General features: G+C 39.8%; 2 protein-coding genes across 3 annotated transcripts; one reads left to right on the top strand and one right to left on the bottom strand.

Annotated features, from left to right (window-relative positions):
• Positions 1 to 350: 350 nt before the first annotated feature.
• Positions 351 to 21,763, top strand: LOC145896118 (uncharacterized). Of its 2 annotated transcripts, XM_082984973.1 has the most exons (18): positions 351 to 802; positions 1,440 to 1,526; positions 1,794 to 1,949; positions 3,843 to 3,938; positions 4,194 to 4,303; positions 4,481 to 4,565; positions 9,349 to 9,418; positions 10,334 to 10,407; positions 12,339 to 12,483; positions 12,925 to 13,121; positions 14,388 to 14,548; positions 14,993 to 15,414; positions 15,864 to 16,017; positions 16,701 to 16,845; positions 17,215 to 17,303; positions 17,413 to 17,619; positions 19,629 to 19,756; positions 20,738 to 21,763. In XM_082984973.1, the coding sequence occupies exons 1-18, from the start codon at positions 626 to 628 to the stop codon at positions 20,881 to 20,883; spliced, it is 2,649 nt and encodes an 882-aa protein (XP_082841099.1). In that variant the 5' UTR covers positions 351 to 625; the 3' UTR covers positions 20,884 to 21,763. The 2 variants fall into 2 exon arrangements, with proteins under 2 accessions (XP_082841099.1, XP_082841097.1); XM_082984971.1 differs by lacking the exon at positions 20,738 to 21,763 and having other exon boundaries at positions 19,629 to 20,286.
• LOC145896125 (adenosine receptor A3-like) lies at positions 5,827 to 7,934 on the bottom strand. The gene is made up of 2 exons (XM_082984983.1): positions 7,236 to 7,934; positions 5,827 to 6,612 (listed from the first exon to the last, which is right to left on the bottom strand). The coding sequence occupies exons 1-2, from the start codon at positions 7,899 to 7,901 to the stop codon at positions 6,130 to 6,132; spliced, it is 1,149 nt and encodes a 382-aa protein (XP_082841109.1). The 5' UTR covers positions 7,902 to 7,934; the 3' UTR covers positions 5,827 to 6,129.
• Positions 21,764 to 21,779: the final 16 nt, after the last annotated feature.

The raw sequence follows: 21,779 nt of genomic DNA, 5'->3' as shown, positions 1-21,779 counted from the left end.
GTATCTTTTGTTCCATTTGCTGCAAATATTTATGCGACTGAAATTTGATCCCACAGTAAAATTGCACTACATATCCTAGAATCTGCCAGTTGTTGTTAATTTCAGATGTTCTTTTGCATATTTTCTCAGCCATTCTTTACCAGCAGCACCCATTGTTGATGCAATGTTAGAAGTCAGAACCATGAATATGCGTTTAAAGCCACTTTGTTTGCAAAACTATGTTTGTGATTATGTACAATCCAGATTGGAAAGTTTGTTTTTTGTGCTGAGGAATTTGTTTCGGCGATCATTAATTGCTTGGACGATCACAACGTTTTTCGTGTGTTAATGTATTACTTCAATAATATTGCGCGGATTATCAGTAAATTTTAGCAAAAGTGACTTTTTTCAATCTGGTTTATAATGTTTAGGACATTTCAATAATATTTATGGAATTTGCTGAAATGTCGTAAAATGGTTTTCCAATATTATGAGTGACAGAAAAAAAATTCCAGTTGACAAATTATTTGGTCAAACAGTATATACAAGGTGATGACTTGAGATTGCATTTAAAAAAAGGTAATGTAAATAAAAGTAGGACATGGACATTTGTCAACAACTTTAATAAACAGCAACGAACATTGCAATGGATGACTCCGTTGATGAGTTTGTTGTGAGCAGCAAGCAAGTCAAGATTTTGGAAAAAACTAAAGATCAAGTGGAAGACCGATTTACTGTTGTGCTTACTTTAAAAAGGTCCGAAAAGTTTGAATTTGTTTGGATTAAATTGAGGGGAACATTGGGCTGCATTAGACGTGGCAAGGTAAAGTTGCTGTGCCATTTGTTTATTTTTGAAAATAAGCAGGTATTCTGTCCTGCTAAACCAACTGTATATTTGTATGGGTAAATTTCTAATTGATAAAAAAAGTGTATATTATTTGAACTGCAAACATGCCCACTGTATCAACCTAATACGACTCTTCAGTGCAGCTACGGTGTGACTTTAAATGATCTTGTTTTCGGTGGGTTACACCTAGTTTGGACCTCCATGCTTGATGGTAGCTGTATGGTCACCATAACATGAAAGTCTTTCTTGGCTATTTGGCTGTGACAAGATCGTCTCACTGTAGCTGCGCTGATGAGACCTAAACAGTTCACTATAAAAACATTATAGGCTGTATTGCTTATATACAAAGTGTATATATATTATGTTAAAATCATCTTGTTCTATAATTTTCACTTAACAAAAGACTGATATGTTTTATTGTGAAATGAAAGTCAAAATGAAGTGCCAAGTTTGTTGCATGTGATGACAATAGAGTTAAGATTTAAAAACCTTTTTAATACCTACTTTTATATGTCTCCCATCCTGTACTTTGCCCTTGATACTAATTACTGGTACATTCATATATAGACTCCATATCACATTTGTTAATTTGAATACCTGAACTATCTTCCAGGCTTACATTAAGGCTTTGTGCAGCCCAGAACACCAGGAGAGTGTTGACTTTGTTGACCTTCCACAATGTATTGTTTTGGGATTTCAGGTATATATACAATTATATTATGTATAATATATGTGATATAGTGGAATGCAATTTTTTCCTAAATACCACGAGACAAGAGTTATTTCCAGTATATGTATAACTTGTAATTGAAACTAATTGAAAAAGTACATTGTTGAATTCTCTGTGTATATAGAAATGTACTTTAGAACATTTTGTAGTGCTATGAGTTGTTGCATCATGCTCTTTTCACCAACAATCTAAAATAAACAACAAAACCAACTATTTGTCGAACATGTTATTTTTCAGCGGTTTTGGTCCAACTGGGTGGAATACACATGTGGGGCTGTGATTGAAACTGGAGCAAACCCAAGCAATCTTAAAATACAAGGCTCCCAGCTAAATGTTACCAAGTCTGTGTCGATGTTGTTGCATCTCCAGGATATGTGTGGCAAAAAACACCAGGTTGGTGATCTTTTGTTTGTTGTTTTTGGCCTATTTTATTGCTGGAACTGCTGTTTGTATATATGCTTTGTATTTTAATTGCTTTCAATGTAAACTGCTTTTCGGCTATCATTTTCAAGCATTTTTTAATTTGTATATATTTTATATGGTGATGGATCTAGAAACAATATGATGGGGGTGTTCGGTTTCGGTACCTAATTAATGAAGCCGTTAGATGCGTTTTTTTCCGAACATTTGCCATGCAAATTAAGCTTTAAATACAGGTACCGCACTAGTAGTTAAGCGTAATATCGAACAACTTCTGCGAAACACAAGATTTTTTAGTTACTTTTTTAGATGTGCGCTTGTCCAGCAAAAACAAACACTACGTTACCAAACAATGCGATGTTATCTGTATCCTCGACGGGTATTAAGTATTGTGGTGGGATTGTTTTGAAACTGTGCCTATTAAAAATAAATCTGTCATGGTCTAGGACGTGGTCTTGTAATACTAAATATACATCGATGTTTTGGCGGTAGATAAAATTTGCGAAATATATTAAAACAGACGAAATACAAAATACTTGTTTAGCTACATACATAGGCGTAGAGTTTTGTACATCAACGGGGGTGCGTCGAAAAAAATACAAACATCAGATGGTCGTTTGTACGCCAAATATAAAGTTATAGCGTCGTCCATACATATTTATTGGCCGAAAAAACTGGACGAAACGTGGTTTTGGGATAAAGTCGATTTCTCTATACACGCGATAAAATCTTCCTTTTTCACGTTCGTCACCAACGTAATTTCGCTTGTGTTGCGTAATTGTAGATCGCGAATACGATGCAAACGAAACCGTGTGTTAAGTACCTTTATGAGTGTAATCAGAAAAGAAATGCGCCTTCATTTTTGTTGCGGTTTAAAACCGGCGAAAGCCGAAAGAACGCGGTGCGATTATGTGGTTAAATTGAGAAAAGGTCGGGGGTGCGCGGCACCCCTGCACCCCCGTACTCTACGCCAGTGGCTACATATATATTAAGCAATTATAACTCTTACAGCGTGCAGCTTCCCGTAGAGAAATTGTAGCAGAAATGAATAAACTTACAAGATCGCGCTTTCGAAACCGGTATTGTTGACGGGTTATTGACCAACGGCACGACAAACGATTGTTTCATAAGCGGTCAACGCCGCGGGAATGCAGCGCGCGACCGAGAAACAAAGCAACTCTGGAGACGAACACTTGGTCCAGTGGCGGATCTAGGGGGGTGTTTGGGTGTCAGAACACCCCCCTCAGCATTGTGCTATATTGTTTTGAGGGATGTGAAACTGCGGTTATTATTACGCAACGCAGGAGCGAACACTTCGGGCCAGTGTGCGTCTCCGCAACTTCCTTTTTTACCAGTCGCGCCCGCAGCGCTCACGCGGCGTTGACCACTTTCGAGACAATTATTTTCCCTGCCGTTAATACTCGAAAAAAAATAATTATTTCTGCAGCAGTTTCAATACAACAACTACAAAAGTTATGTTGTTTATTGTAGATCCGCCACTGTCTTGGTCGTAGTGTTCATTCCTGCCTAGTGGGAAATTAACCGCACTTTCACAGCCCACAAAACAATGTGCCAAAATGCTGAGGGGGTGTTCTGACACATAAAACACACCCCTATACCTGCCACTGATTATACATATTTATATATCACATGTTATATATAGAGTTCGCTTCGACTATGTCTAATTGTGGGTAAAATGTATGAGAGAAAAAACACGATCACAACAAACATAACTTGTTAAAAAAAATCAGATGCCAAGGCTTCGCTGCCAATAAGACTGTTTGGTGATTCTGATATCAAAGAGTTCTCTCTATATGTGATGTTGTAGTGAAATGTTTTATTTGAATTAATATATATGCATTGTAGGGCCTGAAAACTTTTCCAAAGTTTGATGAAATTGTATTAAAATGCAAAGATCCTTATGAAACTGACCTGATTGGTCTAAAGTCTGGAGTAAAAAAGGTATTTAGTAACAAGAAATAAATTTATTTTGCATAGCAGTAAACTATATTCAACATTTGTAAATAATTTGTGTATCGGTTTGCAATGAAAAAAACTAAAAAATAAAATATGTTGTTTGTAAAATTGATATTTAATAAATTTATCTTGCAAAACGGTTCTCTAATGTAAGCACAAATTTATTTACATAATATTTACATTCTGTGAAGGTTTAAACTCATACAACTTGTGTTTTACAGTCATTATGATCAATTTCAGGTGCTGTTGGAAATGATTGAGAATGCCGGAAAAAACTTTAATGCTTCAAAAATTCGTCAGGAAAATATGAAACAATTTTCATCTCCTGTTGTGTTCGTGAAGCCGAAAAGGTACATTTGCGTTTTTTTTCTTTTTTCTTATAAACTAGTTATTTTAAAGAAAAAAAATTACTGGGTGCAATGAGCTAATTAGAAACGATTCAAACTGTTCATGTGCTTACTAACAGTTTGGTGAGGTTGCCACCCACAGACCAATACATTTTATGTAACACCCACTAAATTTGACAGGTCGGAAATATTAAGCAATGTATTTGCACCACACGGTGACGTACAAGATAATCACAACAACTACATCAATGATCAACCAATGGTGGTAAGTTCATTGCTGTGCAACACCCGGTGGCAATTACATTTTTAGTTTGTGGTCACTAGTGGGCACCAGGGAACCTATTGTTGTTTTCTTGGATCACCAAATTTTTAAAATCCTTTATAATGCAAACGTAAGTTTACTGAAATGGGAATCATTGTTGTTTGATTTTGTTTCAATCCACCAAACCAACAGACTGGACGGAACTTAATCTAAAACATGGCATGTAAATATATTATATAATCAACCATATCAGTCCTGTGACACTGAACTGTACATTATCTGGTTTGACACCGTTAAACACAAGCTTTCACAAGATCTCTTCCTTCATGGGGTTTACATGAATATAAGATATGTGGGTGAAGCAAAACCCTGTTTGTTAAATGTACAGAAACTGTGTTTCAATTTTTCGACAAAAAAATACAAGCAATTACAAAGGTTTACGGGACACACACTCACAAATATTTGGTGGAGTTGCCGAGTGACTGTAAAAACCGTTGTACTTTCAGTGACTTGCTTGAGTGCGGGAGTAAGTTCACAACGGCAGTTTACAGAGACACCATTACTAAATTTTTAGGGCAGATTTAATATTGAGGTTCTTAAGTCTGCGAATAAAGCTGCAGGTACGTTTGCTCATGTCAGAACAACCTACCGGGTACACCCTGTGCGGTTTTCTTTGAAAGTGCGCAATTCAGCCGTTGCGGCTCATGGCTATTCCAAAACCACCACCGCCCGTGCTTTTAATCATTGCGAAACCTCTGTGATTGACGTCTCCCACTTCCTGTACCGCACATGTTCGGTTCGGCTTCATTTGTTTTTTTACTCTCGTCACGAAAAGTGACAAGACTACCCGAAGCACGTGCTTGATCCAACATCCTATGCGCTTTGTTGTATCGTGTGATAAATCAACAAGCATGCACGCAACATCTAGCGCCACTTCCCTGCTCGTCCTCGAAACTATTTTCCTGCTGTGCCTAACAATGATGACTATTATCCTGCTGTACGTAACCATAATGACTATTTTCCTGCTGTACCTAACTATATGTATTGTCACGCGGACAACTTACAAAAGTTTAACATTTTATATGTCAGATTCTCTTGAACTTGCAAGAAAAGACCTTCCCCTGAAAGTTTGCTACAGGCTTGAATTTATTTTCTTCCCACATTCGCTTTGTAGCGTGTACATTGCACTTTAATTGGATTTTTCGCTGTACACAAACAACGCTAATATGTGGTGGTGGTGGACCAAGTCTTAAATGGTTGCTAGGTTGCGTGGTGGAAACGATGAGGCTATGGTGCAAAACAATGCGATAGAATATCTGTAAAGGTGGTGTTCCACAACGTGTATTGAAACTTGTGGTTTATATAAAAGTGCGACAACGCCAACCACGTTAACAAATGATTAAAAAGCTTCGCGAAAAGGATACGGCTTTTATTTGTTGAAACTTTACAGGGTCACAGTTTATACGAATGTTAGCATGCATGGTGACCTGCAATGGCGTAAATTATAACAGAAATCCTACAATAGAACAATTGTGAAACTTTTTACTTTGGGTCAAACGGACAACGTTTAGAAAAAGTCGCCCGTCCCTGAGGCGAAAATGTCTTGGCTCGCCAACCCCCTATCTTTAACCATTACGTGAAGTCCGAGGCTCGTTTCGCTCGGTCTGCCCGGTCGCTTGGAGTTGGTCATGCCAGGGAGCGGGTTGCCTGATGACTTGCGTCGCCCAACCTGCGGGAATTTGTCCTCGCAACATGGGAAACAGCACATGAGCCACGAACGCAACATCACACACAAGTTCTTGTACATATTCGGGATTCTCCAGAAGTAGAAGAACGGGTTTAGGATGGAGTTAACGGTACTTATTATCACCAGTATCCGCATGATGAAGTGCAGTTCCCGCCCGTTGTAAATGTATGACACGAAGCAGCAAACAGCCAGAGGTCCGGTCGTCGCCACGAACCCAGTAAGGACTATCAACATGGTCTTAATCATCCTCAGTTCGGATTTCCTTCTGCTTCTGTGTATGACGCAGTGACGTTGAAAATGAACCTGTTTGCGGGAAAACACGGCGTTTAACAACGCACCTGCAATTCCTCATATGAAAACCATGTAAAGGGGTAACTTTGAATTACGTACATTGTGACGGTCTTTGAATAAGGAAATATTTTTGGTAACTTTAAAACTTAAAGCGCCTTATAGAGGAATTGTATGCCGAGTATCCTAACTGCATAGTTAACCGCAGTTAGCAAGAGGTTTCTCACTGGGTGGTGGTGAAACTAATGATCACTTTCATTGTTTAGTCAACGCCTTCGTATAAACCTTTTGTTGGTGATATCACAGTATCGACTCATTACCATTCAGACACGTCATAAGCGGATACAGCAATATCCTACAGCGCATCCCGCTACTGCCTAACACCGTATAATTATAATTAACATAGCTTGTCGGTTGATAGATAAATTTGTCAAATTAAGACAGATTTGGGTTGTTATTGATGTTGTTATTGACTTTCCACTTTGCATAAATCTGTGCAAACGGGGACTATCTTTGTGGTGGGGCAATTCCAAAACCGATTGCTTTGCGATGCTGTTTGTACTTTTAATATTCGAAACAGCAATTTTACCACGATCCGGCCAGCAAATGTTCTACGTGGGCGCAAAACAGTCTCCTACCTTGTAAAAGATCCGCGTGTACAACGCAATGGATAATGCCAGCAGGGAAAGGAGGCAAATTCCTCCGACCAAAACCGTTACGCTGCGAAATGGGGTCATCATCTGTGAGCAGTTATCTCCGAAGCAATATTGTGCCGACGAATCGCTGTTGTAGATTCTACAGTCGCAAGACGCCACGCAGTTCCAGCCCAGCACTGGGGCAACAATAAAGAACGCGAACGGAATGACAAACGCAAGCGCGATCGCCGTTCCCACTTTCTTTCGCGTCATAATGGACTTGTAGTGGCTGTGCTTGGTGATGTAAAAGTATCGGTCCACCGCTATGAACGTAACGCCCAGAGTGGATGTAGAAGTCGTGAACGCCAGGCTTCCATATACGTAAATACTGCTGTTAAGCGTCACCATAGGTAGCAGTACCCGCGTAAATGTCCCTATCCACAAAAGCAGGGCTCCGACCCCCAAATCAGCGACAGCCATTTGTACTATAAACCAGTTCATCGGTCGGAATCTTTTTGCTGGAAACTTGATGAGAACCAATATGACGAGAATGTTTCCCACCACAATCACAGCCGCCGCTACTGTTGTGATGGCACTTCCCCACGATTCATGGTTGAGGCAGTGAGTTTTGGAAAAATTTCCAATCTCTGTGGCGTTCGCTACCGCCATGTTAGCTATTCGCAAGTAATATTACAGCTTGCGGTATGCTATTTGAACATGGCCAACTGCAAAAGATTTCATTGTTAATGGAAAATATTTTAGCTGCATTATTGTCATGATTGATTCAAAAACATAACACAAATACATATGGAAATATCTGTATATTATCTGTATATCCTTAAAACTGCAATCTAATTTTTAGCAGTTTTGCATATTGTGTGTATATTGTACCAAAATTGTAAGCAACGTAACGTAATAATAATAAGTCAACATCGAATGAGCTTTTGAGCGAATGATGATCACAAACGTTTTTTTCTCTTTCTCTGCCGTTTTAACTATTTGTTTCGCAACGTTTCTGGAAAGTTCTATTTTTTCCTATTTTCAATTTTACTTTTTACCGTTCCAAACCCTTTCATCCTGACCGCCTGGCGAACGTCGTCACCCTAACTCCACCCTGCACCACCAGCACCACCGCACCACCACCAGCAAGCGCCCAAACAAACAACAATACTTGTTATTCACCCTTGCAACGCATCAATGTGACGTCACCATGCAATAGCGTCGCAATTCGAGTCCTGACACACACGATGCATGTTGTCATTGACAGCAGTATTTTTTATTTGGCGGCCTGGTCACAACCCGCGCCCACCCCGAAACCGCCGCTCTGTCTCGGCATGATTTACTTTCATGTTATTCGTTTCCTGTGGGTTCCGCGTCATCCCTGCTTTGCACGTTTCCTGTATTCTTCACTGCTCGTCTCTTGCTGGGCCGTTGTGACCCTGGCCGAAAAGGCTAAGTTGTCATAAAGCTACGCAGCTTCGGCCCAGAAAAACTGTGTTTTCAAAACAAAAAAAATTTCTGTTTGTGAGAGCTGACGCTGCCGTGCTACCAACGGATGCCCTTTGTTCTGCCAGTTTCAGGCACATCGCTTTTCCGTTCTAAAACTGTCACATCTGTCCCATTTGATAGGGCAGAAATGTTCAACTTCTTGGACTTTGCATGTATGCATAAATTTGAATATTCAGCTTCAGGAAGTACTTGCTGAATACAATTTGTTACTGACACTGTCAGGCATAATATTCAATACTTGCCTTATGACTTCAAAAACATTTGGTTTCGCCTATAGGCCTAAATTGGGGTAAAGTCCAAACTGTCGCAAACAATTATATTTGGCCAGGAGTAATTGAAAACTATGTAAGTGGGATTGGAGTTCTTGAAAAATGTTCCTTGCCCCTGTTGACATGCAAGTGCCCTTTTTTCCACAAATATGACTGCTTATTTAAATTTCTGTATTTTTCGTTTCCTTTCTTGCCGGCTGCCTATTTGCAATCTATCGGACGTAATAACCCCGTCCACTTTCCTGTTAGCACCACAAAAACTCAACCCACCTCGAATACAGTCAATTGAACCTATTTGAACTCTTGGTCATATTTTTATTCTACCTTTTATTCCGCAGGACCTCGGAGATAGTGGCGAGACGTCGAGATCGTCCTTATTATCCACACCAGTGTTCCAGCGCGGGGGAGGTATTTACACATTGAAACGTCTGCGATTAGTGGTACTAAAACCTGACACATCAGCAATTGTGACCCGTCAAATGTTCACATCTTTCAATACTTCCTATAATCATGGTGGGATCGACAGGCGCACAAATGTATACACCCTTCTAAGGAAGCCACGTATATGCTGTGTATTTAGGTTAGACACGCCTTCGTAGCGTTGTTTACTCCCAACCCAGAAAACTGGTTGTCATTTTTTAGGTTTTTTTAGGCATGGTATAAAATTTAAAAGATGAATTTCCATCCCACACAGGTCATTAGCATTTAACAAAAGCCCAATCACCAACTTCAAAGGAAAATAACGTCACGACTTTGTATCTCGCTAACGTTTTCATTAACAGCAATTGTTTTCAATATAACACTGAAATCCCGCAAAACATCAGGTATTTTTAATTCTGTATATGCGATTGGCAATTGCAGAAGAAATTCATCAACTAAAACTAGTTCCAACTTCCTCCTGCCGAAGTCGGTTGGCACAAAAGTGTCTCCCTTCCCTTCGATTTGACCACCAAAGGGGTTGCGGAGGTCAAATTGATCGATATTATTTTAGTAGTTTGTGAAAGTTTGCCACGAAAGTATGCGTTGAAAATAAAGCACTGCCTTGTCAACGGCTTTCAAAAAAAACCATCTTAGCAACTTATCACTAGAAACGGAAAACCTGAACTCGGCGGAAATCTTAATTACCTTATGAAAGTATTGGAGCCCAATTATTCTTATTGGTTGCCTATGAACTCGCATCGCGGGTTTGTACGTGTAATGCGAAATAAGTATCACAACTTCCGCATAACATACTTGCACCTCCGTTCGTCCACAGTCTCTCCGTGACTAACGTCACGCATGACGCGCATTTGACTTTTTGGCTTGATGCAAATTTCTTTTCAGGCGAAACGTCATCGGAGCTTCCAAATCACCAACTACAGGCGCAGTGCGATTTCTTCAGACACAATATGAAACGTGTAAGTACTTGGACGTATGTCGGTACATAAGATCACTCAACTTTAATTATTCAATTTCTTCAATGTGCCGTGTCGGTCTCTGGTTTATAGCTATATTACTTGTTGGTGCACTGTTTTGATTAGAGACTGACTGTCAAACAACTCTACACAAATTAACAAAATTAATTTAGTTAGTAATGCGGCGTGTTTTGCAAAAATTTAGGGTTGAAATTTGATTTAAACTGATCGCTTTTTAACAGCCGACTTCGAATCAGATTGGTGGTTGGTAATTACCATTTCCTTTCGAGTGTAGTTACAGAGGAAACACAATTTCCTATACATCCTGTTATTTGGCAACATATAACAACACATAAAAATCTTGGGTCAATTTTCCAAACGCTAATAACACTGGATTCAAACGTTGCCACGAATACGCTAACTTAATAGCTTTTCTGCCCTGGGCCTTCCTCACTTATGCAAATTAAATGCAAAAGCAACATGATGGAACCATATGCGATTTCCTTTACACAACAGACTGGTCGTAAAATTTCAACGTACCAGTTTGTCAACCAAATTCACGTTTACATTAAACGCAGTGATCCGGTTTGCTACAATGCAATTCTGAAACATCCAGATTGAATAAAGAAGGGTCTTTTTGTGACAAGCTTTTTGGTAACTGTAAATAATTCCACACAAGCGCACAAGCAAATTTAATTGACAAAACTTGATCGACTGTTTATGTTTTTTGCTCAAATATGAGTTTAACTAGTAGCGATATTATGTTGAATATAAACGCCCAAAGCTAAAATCTGCTGGTTAAAATTGTACTCATGTAAACGTTTCAAGCACTAAACTGTGCTCATCAAAAGTGCGTCTAAAAATCGCAATACTTTCTACGTCTTAGAAATGAAGCGTTTTGACGCACCAAAAAAAAACGACGTAAAAACAAAATCAAAGCAGTTTCTAAACGTTTGCTGAAGAAATGCATTTTTAGGCCATTGCATGAGACTCTCTTGCACTGTTGCTGAAAATTATTCAGAACAAATTGTCCAGCAACACCCAACTGAGTAAGCGGCAACATCCTTCCACTCACCTCCGCCCTGTCCTGTTTTGAACAGGATGTTGTGATGGAAGGAAGGTCCGCTTTACCGCTTGCGTACTACGCAAAACTTGGCTGGTATGCAAAGCGTCGTAATAAAGTTCAGTTCAAAGTTGCGCTTCCCTTCTTTGCATTTCCTGCCACTTTACTGTCCAGAACCGACGATTTATGTGATTTTCGCGCGATAAGAGCTCACGCCTGATAACTATTTGCACCTGTGTGTTTTCACAATCGCGTGATTTTTTTGTATCCTAGCGGCTTTTCAGCAAAACCTAGACATTTTTGTTCAGTCAGCTTTTGTAGAAAACCCTTGAGAGACTCAGAAAAGAAGTTCATTTTGATGAATCTTAGATTGTGTGTTTTATAAGGAAGTAAGGGATACCCGATAGTAAGAGCAATTCTGTTCCTGTAAGAGTTGTATTGACCTTTCAAATTTAACCGAAAATGCGATTAAGTTTATCAAATACTCGTGTTAATCGATTGTATGCAGTGCATTGAAATTGCTCAAAAAGGTTCCAAGGTTCTGGCACAAAAAAATGCGACTAAAATACTTCATTGTTTGTTGTTGAAAAAAGTAATGTAAACTTTGTTGAGGTTTTGCGGTGAACGAAGCCACCCTGAAAGGCCGTCGATCGATCATTGTTGCTATAATAAAAACTCTGTTATTAAACAAAACGGCAATGCCTTTCCACGAGGCGAAATATATTTTTCTGCCTTTAAACATCAAAAAAGCTGATTGGTTTTCACAGTTTTACTCAGCATTATTGTTTGTTTTTAGTTTTTATTTGACATCCCTCCTGCACGATATAAATATCCTTACATAAGCTGATTATTTGGTAAAACTTGAATACAGATGGGCCACGAAGAGAGGCATATAGACAAGTTGTTGGAGAAACACGGCCCCAACCTCCCTGTGAAGGAATCTGTGAAGATTCTTAACGAGATTCGTGAAGAGGAGGAAGACAACGCACTTCCAATGTTAAACGTTCGACCAAAAAGTGAGTTGGAATATCTGGTTACATTTCCGCATTAAAAAATCATATTTTTCTGCATCCGTTTTTCATTGCATCATTTCCAACAGTGGGCTCCATAACACAATATTGAGGGTTCCATGAGGACGTATCTGGTTTAAATTTAAAAAAAAGTGTTTCGGGTTTCAATTCAATTTTATTTTGCACAAAAAAATTCATAATTTAAATCTTATTTTAAATTTCATTGTGATTTGAAGCAGAACACACTTTTGTCACTAACGTCCATACGTGAACGTGATAGTAAGTTTGTCAATCAAAATCGCATTTACACATTGTACAAACACTTCTGTCCTTTAATTGTCAAGGAAATATTGGAACTATACATTGTATACATGAAGTTATAGTTTAGCAGTACATGTTGTCTTTCATTTACTTATATATATCCCAACTGTAATTGTATTATCGTAGAGATCGACACCATCGTTATTTCCGACGACGAAACCGATCAAGTAGACGAAAACGACTCGATAATTTTCGTGAGTGAAACACAAGCCAGTGCGACACCTAGTGGCGACAGTAAGATTTTTGGTGGCCCCCCGAAGACGGTCGAAAAAACTTCAAAACCCGAACTACCGCAAATAATGGTGATCGAGAAATGGATTGAGGTTGGTGATGAGATATACTTTTATTTACTAATATCACAGTAATGTTTCATGCAAGATTTGGCATGATTGGCAGAATCACCTCTGCGCAGGTCCTTGCTTGGCGATCGATCGTATTGCGATCATTAGGTTTGCAGGCTTGGCAGCCAAGGCATTGCAGCAAAAGCTGAATCAGCCACTTTTTCCTGACAAATTGGAGCGAGATTTGAAAAATTAAGCTGCTTGAGAGGTTTGAACTCACGACCATAGACTAACCATGTCTAACGTTCTACCAACTGAGCTACATTAGCTTAGCGGTTTCACGGGGTATATTGTGGCCAAGGTACACTGGTGCGCAAGCGCACAACTTGCCAGGCAACCTTCACATATACGTAGGGGGTCTCTACCACTATATTCAAATATTGAATAAATATTCTATTGTTTAAAAATATTGTTGGCACAAAACAGAAAATGGGTTTTACTTTAAAACTGACGAACCCGATTTGTAAAGGATGAAATGTTGCTGTGCTAAACGCCCCATGCTGCAACATAATATGTTGTAACCGAAAACTCAATGACGTTTTCACATGCCTTAAGCAATGAAGCCAATAATGTTTTGTAATTAGCTGTTTACAGGAACACACTGTTCCAACCGTTTTTTATGCATTTTGACGTTGCTTCGGATATCCTGCTAATTATATTTTCATTTGTCAGAAATGTATTTCGAAAGCTCTCCCTAACAATGTTCAACATTGTGGCTTTGGCATTTATCATCAAAGGAAATGTCTTTTGCCATATCTTTAAATTCGCACTGTCCTAATATAATGACGAATGTAATCGCACTGTCCGAGTATAATGCGGACTTATCCATTGGGGCAATCACCATTCATTAATTGTGTTGATGGATAGGAGTGTTTCGATTGTGAAGGAAGTCTCATTCCCTCGCTTTGACGTCAATTATTAATGCGGACATTCGCTTAAGCGCCGCCGATAAGCATTTATACAAGCAATTAAGTCCTAATTATTGCGACCTCATTAATGGTCAAGATCACTTAAATCTTTTTGAGGTCGCTGGTTACCATTGTATAAGATGTACCTCAAGGGACCACCGCTTGTGTAACGAGAAAAAAACTTTTCCGTTATAACGTGGATGCAACTTGTTATACAGATGACGTCTGTGGGGTATCGTAATATTTAGCGTAAAGTTGCAGAAATATGAACGTAAAGTTGTACGAGTTACACGAGTCCTGTTATTTCCTTGCTTACCCCTCAACTTTACATTGCATTCAGTTGAATTATGAAGTCACCAATAACGACACCGACTTCGTTTACAAAAACGATTTGTTGGCGAAATTCCTGAACGATTTCAACACCCCGAAACACCCAGATCTTCCCAACGAGTTCTTCAACAAGTTATCTCAGTCTGTGTTTGATCGAGATCCAAAATATAGGTGAACACACTTTTTATGTTTCAATTTATGTGTGGAGAAGTCATTCTTGTTTATTTTAAATATGTAACAAATATGAAAAATTAGTTGTCAATTTTCGTGTGGTTTTTGGAAATATATATTGATCAAATAATTTGTAACCAATCTTCTCGCAACTCTGACATACCAATAAAACAACATTCAATATTTTCATTCCGAAATCGACCTTTTCTAACGCCACTTGTTGTGCTATTTGAATAAGAATTGAAGATGCTTATTTTGAGCGAAACATGTATTCTAAACAAGAAATGCGTTTGACACAAGGGTATTTTATATTGTAATTCTGCATACCAATAAAACAGAATTGGTGTTTCGAAACAATTACCTACGTAAATCACAGGTCTTTTATATATGGTCTTAGTATATACAATGACAATATTGGGTTAAACACCGGATGTTGATTAACAGCAACGTGAAGTCAAAAGGTGGGAGTGGAAAATCGGCAAAACGCAGATTAATCTGCATTCGCGCTAGGAACCATCCCACCCAACCATCAACCAGCAAATCAACCATCCCCGACCAGCAACAGCCATCCAACGCAATTTTGAAGGACTGGATTAATAGTGGGAATGACGTCACTCCTAAAAGTGTCGACGTCGTTAAACCGACTGACACTGACGTCAGATCTAAAGATACTGACGTTAGATCGAAAGATACTGACGTCAGATCGAAAGATACCGACATGAGACCGAATATGAGTGACGTCACAGGTCGAGGAGGTGACGTCAGATCGCTTCCAGCGCCTGTGTTTGTGAGGCCGATGCCGGGGGTGAATAGGTACCCAGGACCAAGTTATCTGCCTCCTTCAGTTGGTCATCCAATGCATGGAGGTAAGTTGTAACTGATGTTCTGTATTATGACTATGTGCGAACGTTGTTGTGTTAACATGTTTTGTGCTGAACAATTTAAGCAGAAATGTGTATTTTAGGTGCGAAAAACACTAATTTGATTACGTGAAATAGATAGGTCAATGCTGATCACCATGAGCATCTCTGTCATTTAGTTCACAGCATGATGAACACAGCAGTGTCCAAAACGTTTGCTCATAATGATTAGCATAATAGCTTTGGCTTTACTACACCACGTGGATTTTACTATGCGTATAAGTATTAAAATGTATGTAAATTATGATCGAGTATACCTTATTAGTGGACCTCAGTCCCGAACCAGTGAAAATCAAGTGGTTAATTGCATCTACATGAAAGCCAAATGCAATGTTTTAAACACGCATGTGAGACCCTCGCTACCAAACAGTAAAGATAGCACCCTGTTTTGACAGCACCACCATTCCCGCCGAGAATGCCACCTCCAATGCATGCACCCTTTGATGACGTCAGTTCGATGACGACGAGACAGATTCTAGACTTTCCGAAATCACGTGATGTTCCTGGTTTGAGGCCAATAGTGATTGATGGTAGCAATGTGGCTTGCGGGTAACGTTTGTTTTGATTTTTGCATAAAGCGATGAAATCACTAAATATTTAAACGTGATGCAGTTTATATTGCAATGCTTGTTGTGAGTACGTAATTCCCCTTAGAAAAGCTATGCAGTATGTACTAACTGTGTGTGCTTCAAATGCTGAATGAGGCTAGTTGCCTGTCGAGGCATCAACCACAAGATTTCTGAATCTGTAGGGTGTTCATATTTTTATATATATGGCATATTTATGCAGCAAAGTCGCTATGAATGGCCCACAAAGTTTGTTTGATTGGTCAATCGGTCCACGGCTTAGTTACATCAAAAATATTACTCGTGTGCTTTATAATAATATACTAGCCAGTGGTGTACTTTATAATGTACAAGTCAGTCTTCTGAAAGAGTGACAAAGCAGGACAATTTATCTGAAAGAATGGTTTTCACACGTTACAGGAAGTTAGCCCAGAAAATCGCCTTATGAACCATTCACATATGCGAGTGTAAACATGTCCGCTTACAATTACGTACGCCCCATATTCCACGTACTCTGCAAACACACACATGACGCATTCCACTTTCCCGTTAATCGTGTTTCTATCGTCGCTCGGGCTGGCGTGTTAATTAATGAACGCTCGTCGGTCGCCCCGGAAACCTCGGGATCAACCGATCATTAATTCCTCTTTCTCTATGAACACACAGGCACGGCAACGGGCGCACGTACTCGTGCCGAGGCATCGCGATATGTGTTCGCTACTTCTGGGCCCGGGGCCACCGGGAGATCACGTGCTTCGTACCCAACTTCCGGAAGGGAAACAAGGGGAATCCCCCGGGCGCGGACCAGTTCGTGAGTACAGCTGGATTTAGTTGTTGTTGTTTTCGACCAAACGGCCCCAAGATTAATCACTTTTAACATTTCCATTAAAACTTTCTGTTAATTTAATGTATGTTGCCAATGGTAACACGAGGTGATTGGTGCGGGTTTAGTTTCACTGCCAGCAACGTTTCCATGCAGTTCATGTTAATTGTTGGTAAATATGGAACTGACTCGTTCAGGCAGTTCAACTGTCGGTATACCATTCATGGCTGGGCAATCACGCTCCTATCTGTAATACTTCCTTTATTCAATTCCACTCCCCCCAATTCACGATCGAGCTTCCCCACGCCACAACGGTTTGTCCATTATGACGTCACAATTTCGTGTTTGTTGTTTCAGGTTCTGTTCGAGTTGGAAAAGCGGAACATCGCTAAATTTACTCCGTCGCGGGAACTCAACGGAAGACCGGTTGTTTGTTACGATGACAGGTGCGTTATTACGTCACAGTGCATAAAATCAACCGACCGAAGTGAATGTCGAACTGACCAGTGTTTCACATAATTTTTTTTTACAATTCTTTGTCGCCTGTTCTTGCAGATTCATCGTCCAGTTGGCGGCCAGAAACGGTGGCGTCATCGTCTCGAACGACCAGTACAGGGATCTGATGCATCAAAACCCCGGTTGGAAACACACTATTGAGACGCGTTTACTCATGTACGCTTGGGTCGATGACATTTTTATGCCCCCAGAAGATCCCCTGGGTAGGAATGGTCCCCCACTGGACATGTTTCTGAGGTTTGACAGGTAATGATGGCTTCAATATTTATTGACAGAAATGCCACGCCCTTCTGTTTTTTTTAAATTGAATTTGCGAAACTACCAAGTACCACATGTAAATAGTACAATTCAAGGAAAAACTGGTTCGATTTAAGCTCGGTATACTTGCTGATCGTGCAGTGTATCGTTAACAGTAGGCTGTGATCGTAATTCTCTTCGTATTTTATTATAAAATTAGATTTCGTCGTGGACGAAGAGATTGGTAATTCCTTTGCGGCCAATTGTATTTTTGTAATTAAACAACACATGTCGTGGGCATCATTAATTCAAGCGAATGTATTCCGTTACACATAACCCCTTTTAATTGCTTTGAACAAAAAAACACGTTCATACAAAACGGAACCGTTTAAAGGTAAAACGCCCCAAAATGCGTCTAAACCAAAGTAGGATCAGATCAGTTTGTAAAGCTAAAAACATTGTTGCAATATAGATGCGTGTCATATTATACCGCTGCAAACAATTTGCAACAACAAATGCCGACTCACAAACGTGTACTGACCACCGGAAGTTGTTTGTCGGACGGAAGTGACGTACTGGTCACTTGGCACGTTGCTAGGGAAAAAAAACATTGACAACCATCACGCGTTTTTCCTATATGTCACGTGTGTTTGGTTGTAAATCTCGTCGTGTCGCCGCTTAAATTTAGAACAAGCGAACAGTGGTCGTATATCAACTAGACAACCTAAAGTGGGGGCGATAAACATAATTTCTCTCGCGCGCCAGTCATAAACCCGCCCACATGAATTTATAATTAGTACAGGGGCGAACAGCGCGCATAAATTTCTAACCACAGCACGTGTTTATTTTCTTTTAAGCAGACAATAACTCGCTGATACTGTTACGACACAGTGGAATCGTTTAGTCGCTCGCTTGAGGCAAACATGTTTTCTTTGCTTGTAAAAGTATGTGAACCGGATGTTCATCTATTGATGCATGTGTTAATGTTTTGTTAACCAACTCTTACGTGTCCACTGTTTATAACTATTTATCTTGGATTGCGTAAGACGTATTGGTTTAACTTTTAACATTTGTTGGGCTCTCGTTTCGTACTAGAAGTTTGTTGACAGCAAAACGGAATGACACAAAAGCGCGTTTCACATTTAATCAATCCCGTTTTCCACGTATGATCGATGCGAACTCTTTCTTATTCTCAAAATCAACTTCGGATTAAGTTTCCCTGTGAAGGACACGTCACCTCGTTTACTTTAGTCGTCAAATTGCAGACACATTAGTGACAACAGAGTGTTACAAACTTGTCAAACATAAAAGAAATGTTCTTGGAAAAAGATTAGCCCCAAAAAATCCGTCCAACTTCCTAAGATTTCGAACAAAGCAAGAAAATAAGCGTATTAGTAATGAGGGACGCGTGTCGTCAAAAATGTGGAAGGACGTGTTTTTGGTGATGGACGCTAATGGACTCCCAGGAATGATTATTCTTCCTTCGATTGCCTTTGTCCTTACATAATCCGCTACGGCTGAAATCTTTTCCCACGACATAAAATCCTCTTAGGCAAAATGCAGCGATGCATGCACTGAAATTTATTCTATTATTACTGTCGGGGCCTCCTGCTAAATACCCTGCCCTCGGTCATCTTGTTCCGTTATGCATCTCACATGCAGTTTTTGTGTTGTTACTTATGGTTTTTTATTTTTGGAAATGCTATAGTTTTGGAAATAGTTTTTTTTTTATAATTATTCTCAAAGGAAAGTATGTTGTTAAACAATGCAAAAAAAGACATGAATTATACACACCAGTGGCCTAAACCATTGATCGAAAACTTTCTAAATAAGTTTCCCAGTTAACATATACCGTTTGAACGTGAATGTAATATTGTAGGCATTTACAATCGTCTCCGCATGTATTTGGTTGCGACAGTCTGCCAGGGTACCTTGGTGGACATGAGTTGTATTATTTATTGTGTAATTCTCGTGTATATTATCACACAACCGCAATACAATACCTTATTTGTTTGCAGGCCGTTTAACCCACCTCCACACCCAAACTCACGAGGAATGCAGCCCCGTCGGTTCCACCCCATGAACCCAAACGCTCCACTGGCACCCTCGAGACCCCACCAAAACCGGAACCAGGGCTCGACTCCAGGTAAAAGAAGGGCCGCAAAACGACGAAGTTTGAGCCGCGGGGCAGACGAGAGGCGCCCGAAACATTTGAAACTTGCCCCAGTTGAGAATCATGAAAGACGTCGTAGTGGACCAATGAGTCCGGTCATGTCCGCTTATTATCGGTCAAAGAAGCGCGCGCTTAAAGTGATGGCCGCCAACCACTCGATGTCGCAAAAGGGCGCCTCGCCTCGCAAAGGCCGAGTGAGGAAGCATTTCTCGAAACCGATGAAATTCCTCGCAAAGTTGTGTCAGTCGTAGTAAAAAATGCGTGTTGTTCTTCAAGCAAGAGTTAGTTAGTTGTTTGTTTTTGTTTTTTGTTCTGATTTTACCGCAACACTTTCACACATACATCACGATTATCTTTTACATGTCTTAATCACGTTCATCACCCAAACACAGCCTTCACACAGATTGCGTGCACCGGACCGGTGTTAGTCACACTGATGCCGGTTCTAAACTGTATTTGATTACTGACCGCTCTACACTGCTGCTCGAATTTGAGGAAATCGTTGCCATTCACCGTGGTTTTATTTTTCAAAGTTTATTTCGTCAATAAATGGGAAATTTTTTTCCGCACCTGCTGTCGTCTTAAAGTAAAAAGGTTAAAAAAAAGTTAAATAAATTAACACGAATTAAACGGAAACCTTATATGCAAATAATTTAAAATCACTAAAAATTTCGTGACATCTTAATCGAAAATGTGCGCTTGTTATATTCAAAGGCAGCATGAAGTAACATCAAATACAACGCTGGTTAATTGTTGGCAAGATTACCAACGTTATATCATTGGTTTATGAGCTGTATGCAGATGGCAACTGTTGCGAACTATCTCATTAGTGTAGTGAAAATTTACGATCTTGGCGGGCAAACGACCGAGCCAGTTGCTATCTGTATGCAGCTCACAGAATTCATATTATTGGCTTCATGTTTACATACGTTATACTATTGGTTTGTTGCACAGACCCTGAAAGGAAGCAGCTGGTAGCCGAGCTTCTCCAGATTTTTCCCGGTCAGCAAAAAGCCGTGTCTGAGGTTGTGGAAAAAAATCCAACGACTTGGGACCTGGGAATTTTGGCAAGCCGACTTCTCGACGTACAAAACATGTGAAGTTCGATGGTTGCTTGTGTGTTCAGTAAAAGCAAAGTACTACTGCATTGCGCAGACCAACTGTTAATCAGTGTTTGCAGTATTTTGCCCTTACAATGATACAATCTGTGAGTTTGGTAATTCTTCACTGTCGTAAAATGCTTTAGGCAGTCGATATTTTGGTTATTACTTGTGATATGCATTGTTTTATCGCCAAAATTGAGTTTTTAAACATTTTTTTTCGTTTCACTTCTGCTGCGTTTTGTTCCTTGATATTCGTTGGGTTTCGCAATCCATTCTCGGCCATTGATCGATTCAATGCCACGCGGGAAACAGGCAAGCACGCGGGAAACCGGCAAGCCTTTTCCCGTCAAAGTGTTCACTCACACCCAAAGCTGACAAATTGCCGACTTTTCTTTGGCATTCGGGCTGGGGCAAAAAATCAAATTTAAAACTGTATGACGTAAATGCGTTTGATGAAATATCCCAAATCGTTGGTTAAATTTTACATTAATCATGGGATTTCTCGGTACATGCGTAAGCAGTGAACAGACGCGATTTAAAAGTGGACGTGATTGAAAAGCAAACCAAACACCACTGACTCGAATTTCAGCTGACCGAAAAACCGCACAAAGCAAACAAATTCCATTCATAACCAGCTTTAACCCCATTAACGCTGAATAAAGCACTTCCTGATCAAACAAATGCCAAGCGTTTAAATGGCGTCAATCAACGCTTTGCCCCAGGGAGTCTATCGTAATACGCTTCCTTAATGACCTTAAATCCTATCCTGTTAAGCCCATTTGAAAGCTCATCAATGACCTTAACATTGTTCGGGTGATCACGTGAACATTCGTTTCGATCGATGGCCGAGTTTATTTAGTGAGGCTTAACGAATTCCTTGTCCTTTTACAAAC

Source organism: Ascidia mentula, chromosome 3 (genome assembly GCF_947561715.1).
Source record: "Ascidia mentula chromosome 3, kaAscMent1.1, whole genome shotgun sequence".
In the NCBI taxonomy this organism is placed as follows: Eukaryota; Metazoa; Chordata; class Ascidiacea; order Phlebobranchia; family Ascidiidae; genus Ascidia; species Ascidia mentula.
The sequence above is the reverse complement of the archived record's forward strand: the minus strand, read 5'-3'. Positions and strand labels throughout refer to the sequence as shown.

What these genes read in the sequence shown, in the direction of transcription:
- LOC145896118 (XM_082984971.1), top strand. Translation starts at nt 626, where the DNA reads ATGGATGACTCCGTTGATGAGTTTGTTGTGAGCAGCAAGCAAGTCAAG. An exon ending in CCCCGGGCGCGGACCAGTTC is followed by an intron (nt 16,846 to 17,214) that starts GTGAGTACAGCT and finishes TTGTTGTTTCAG; the next exon opens with GTTCTGTTCGAGTTGGAAAA. An exon ending in ATGTTTCTGAGGTTTGACAG is followed by an intron (nt 17,620 to 19,628) that starts GTAATGATGGCT and finishes ATTTGTTTGCAG; the next exon opens with GCCGTTTAACCCACCTCCAC.
- LOC145896125 (XM_082984983.1), bottom strand. Translation starts at nt 7,901, where the DNA reads ATGGCGGTAGCGAACGCCACAGAGATTGGAAATTTTTCCAAAACTCAC. An exon ending in ACACGCGGATCTTTTACAAG is followed by an intron (nt 6,613 to 7,235) that starts GTAGGAGACTGT and finishes TCCCGCAAACAG; the next exon opens with GTTCATTTTCAACGTCACTG.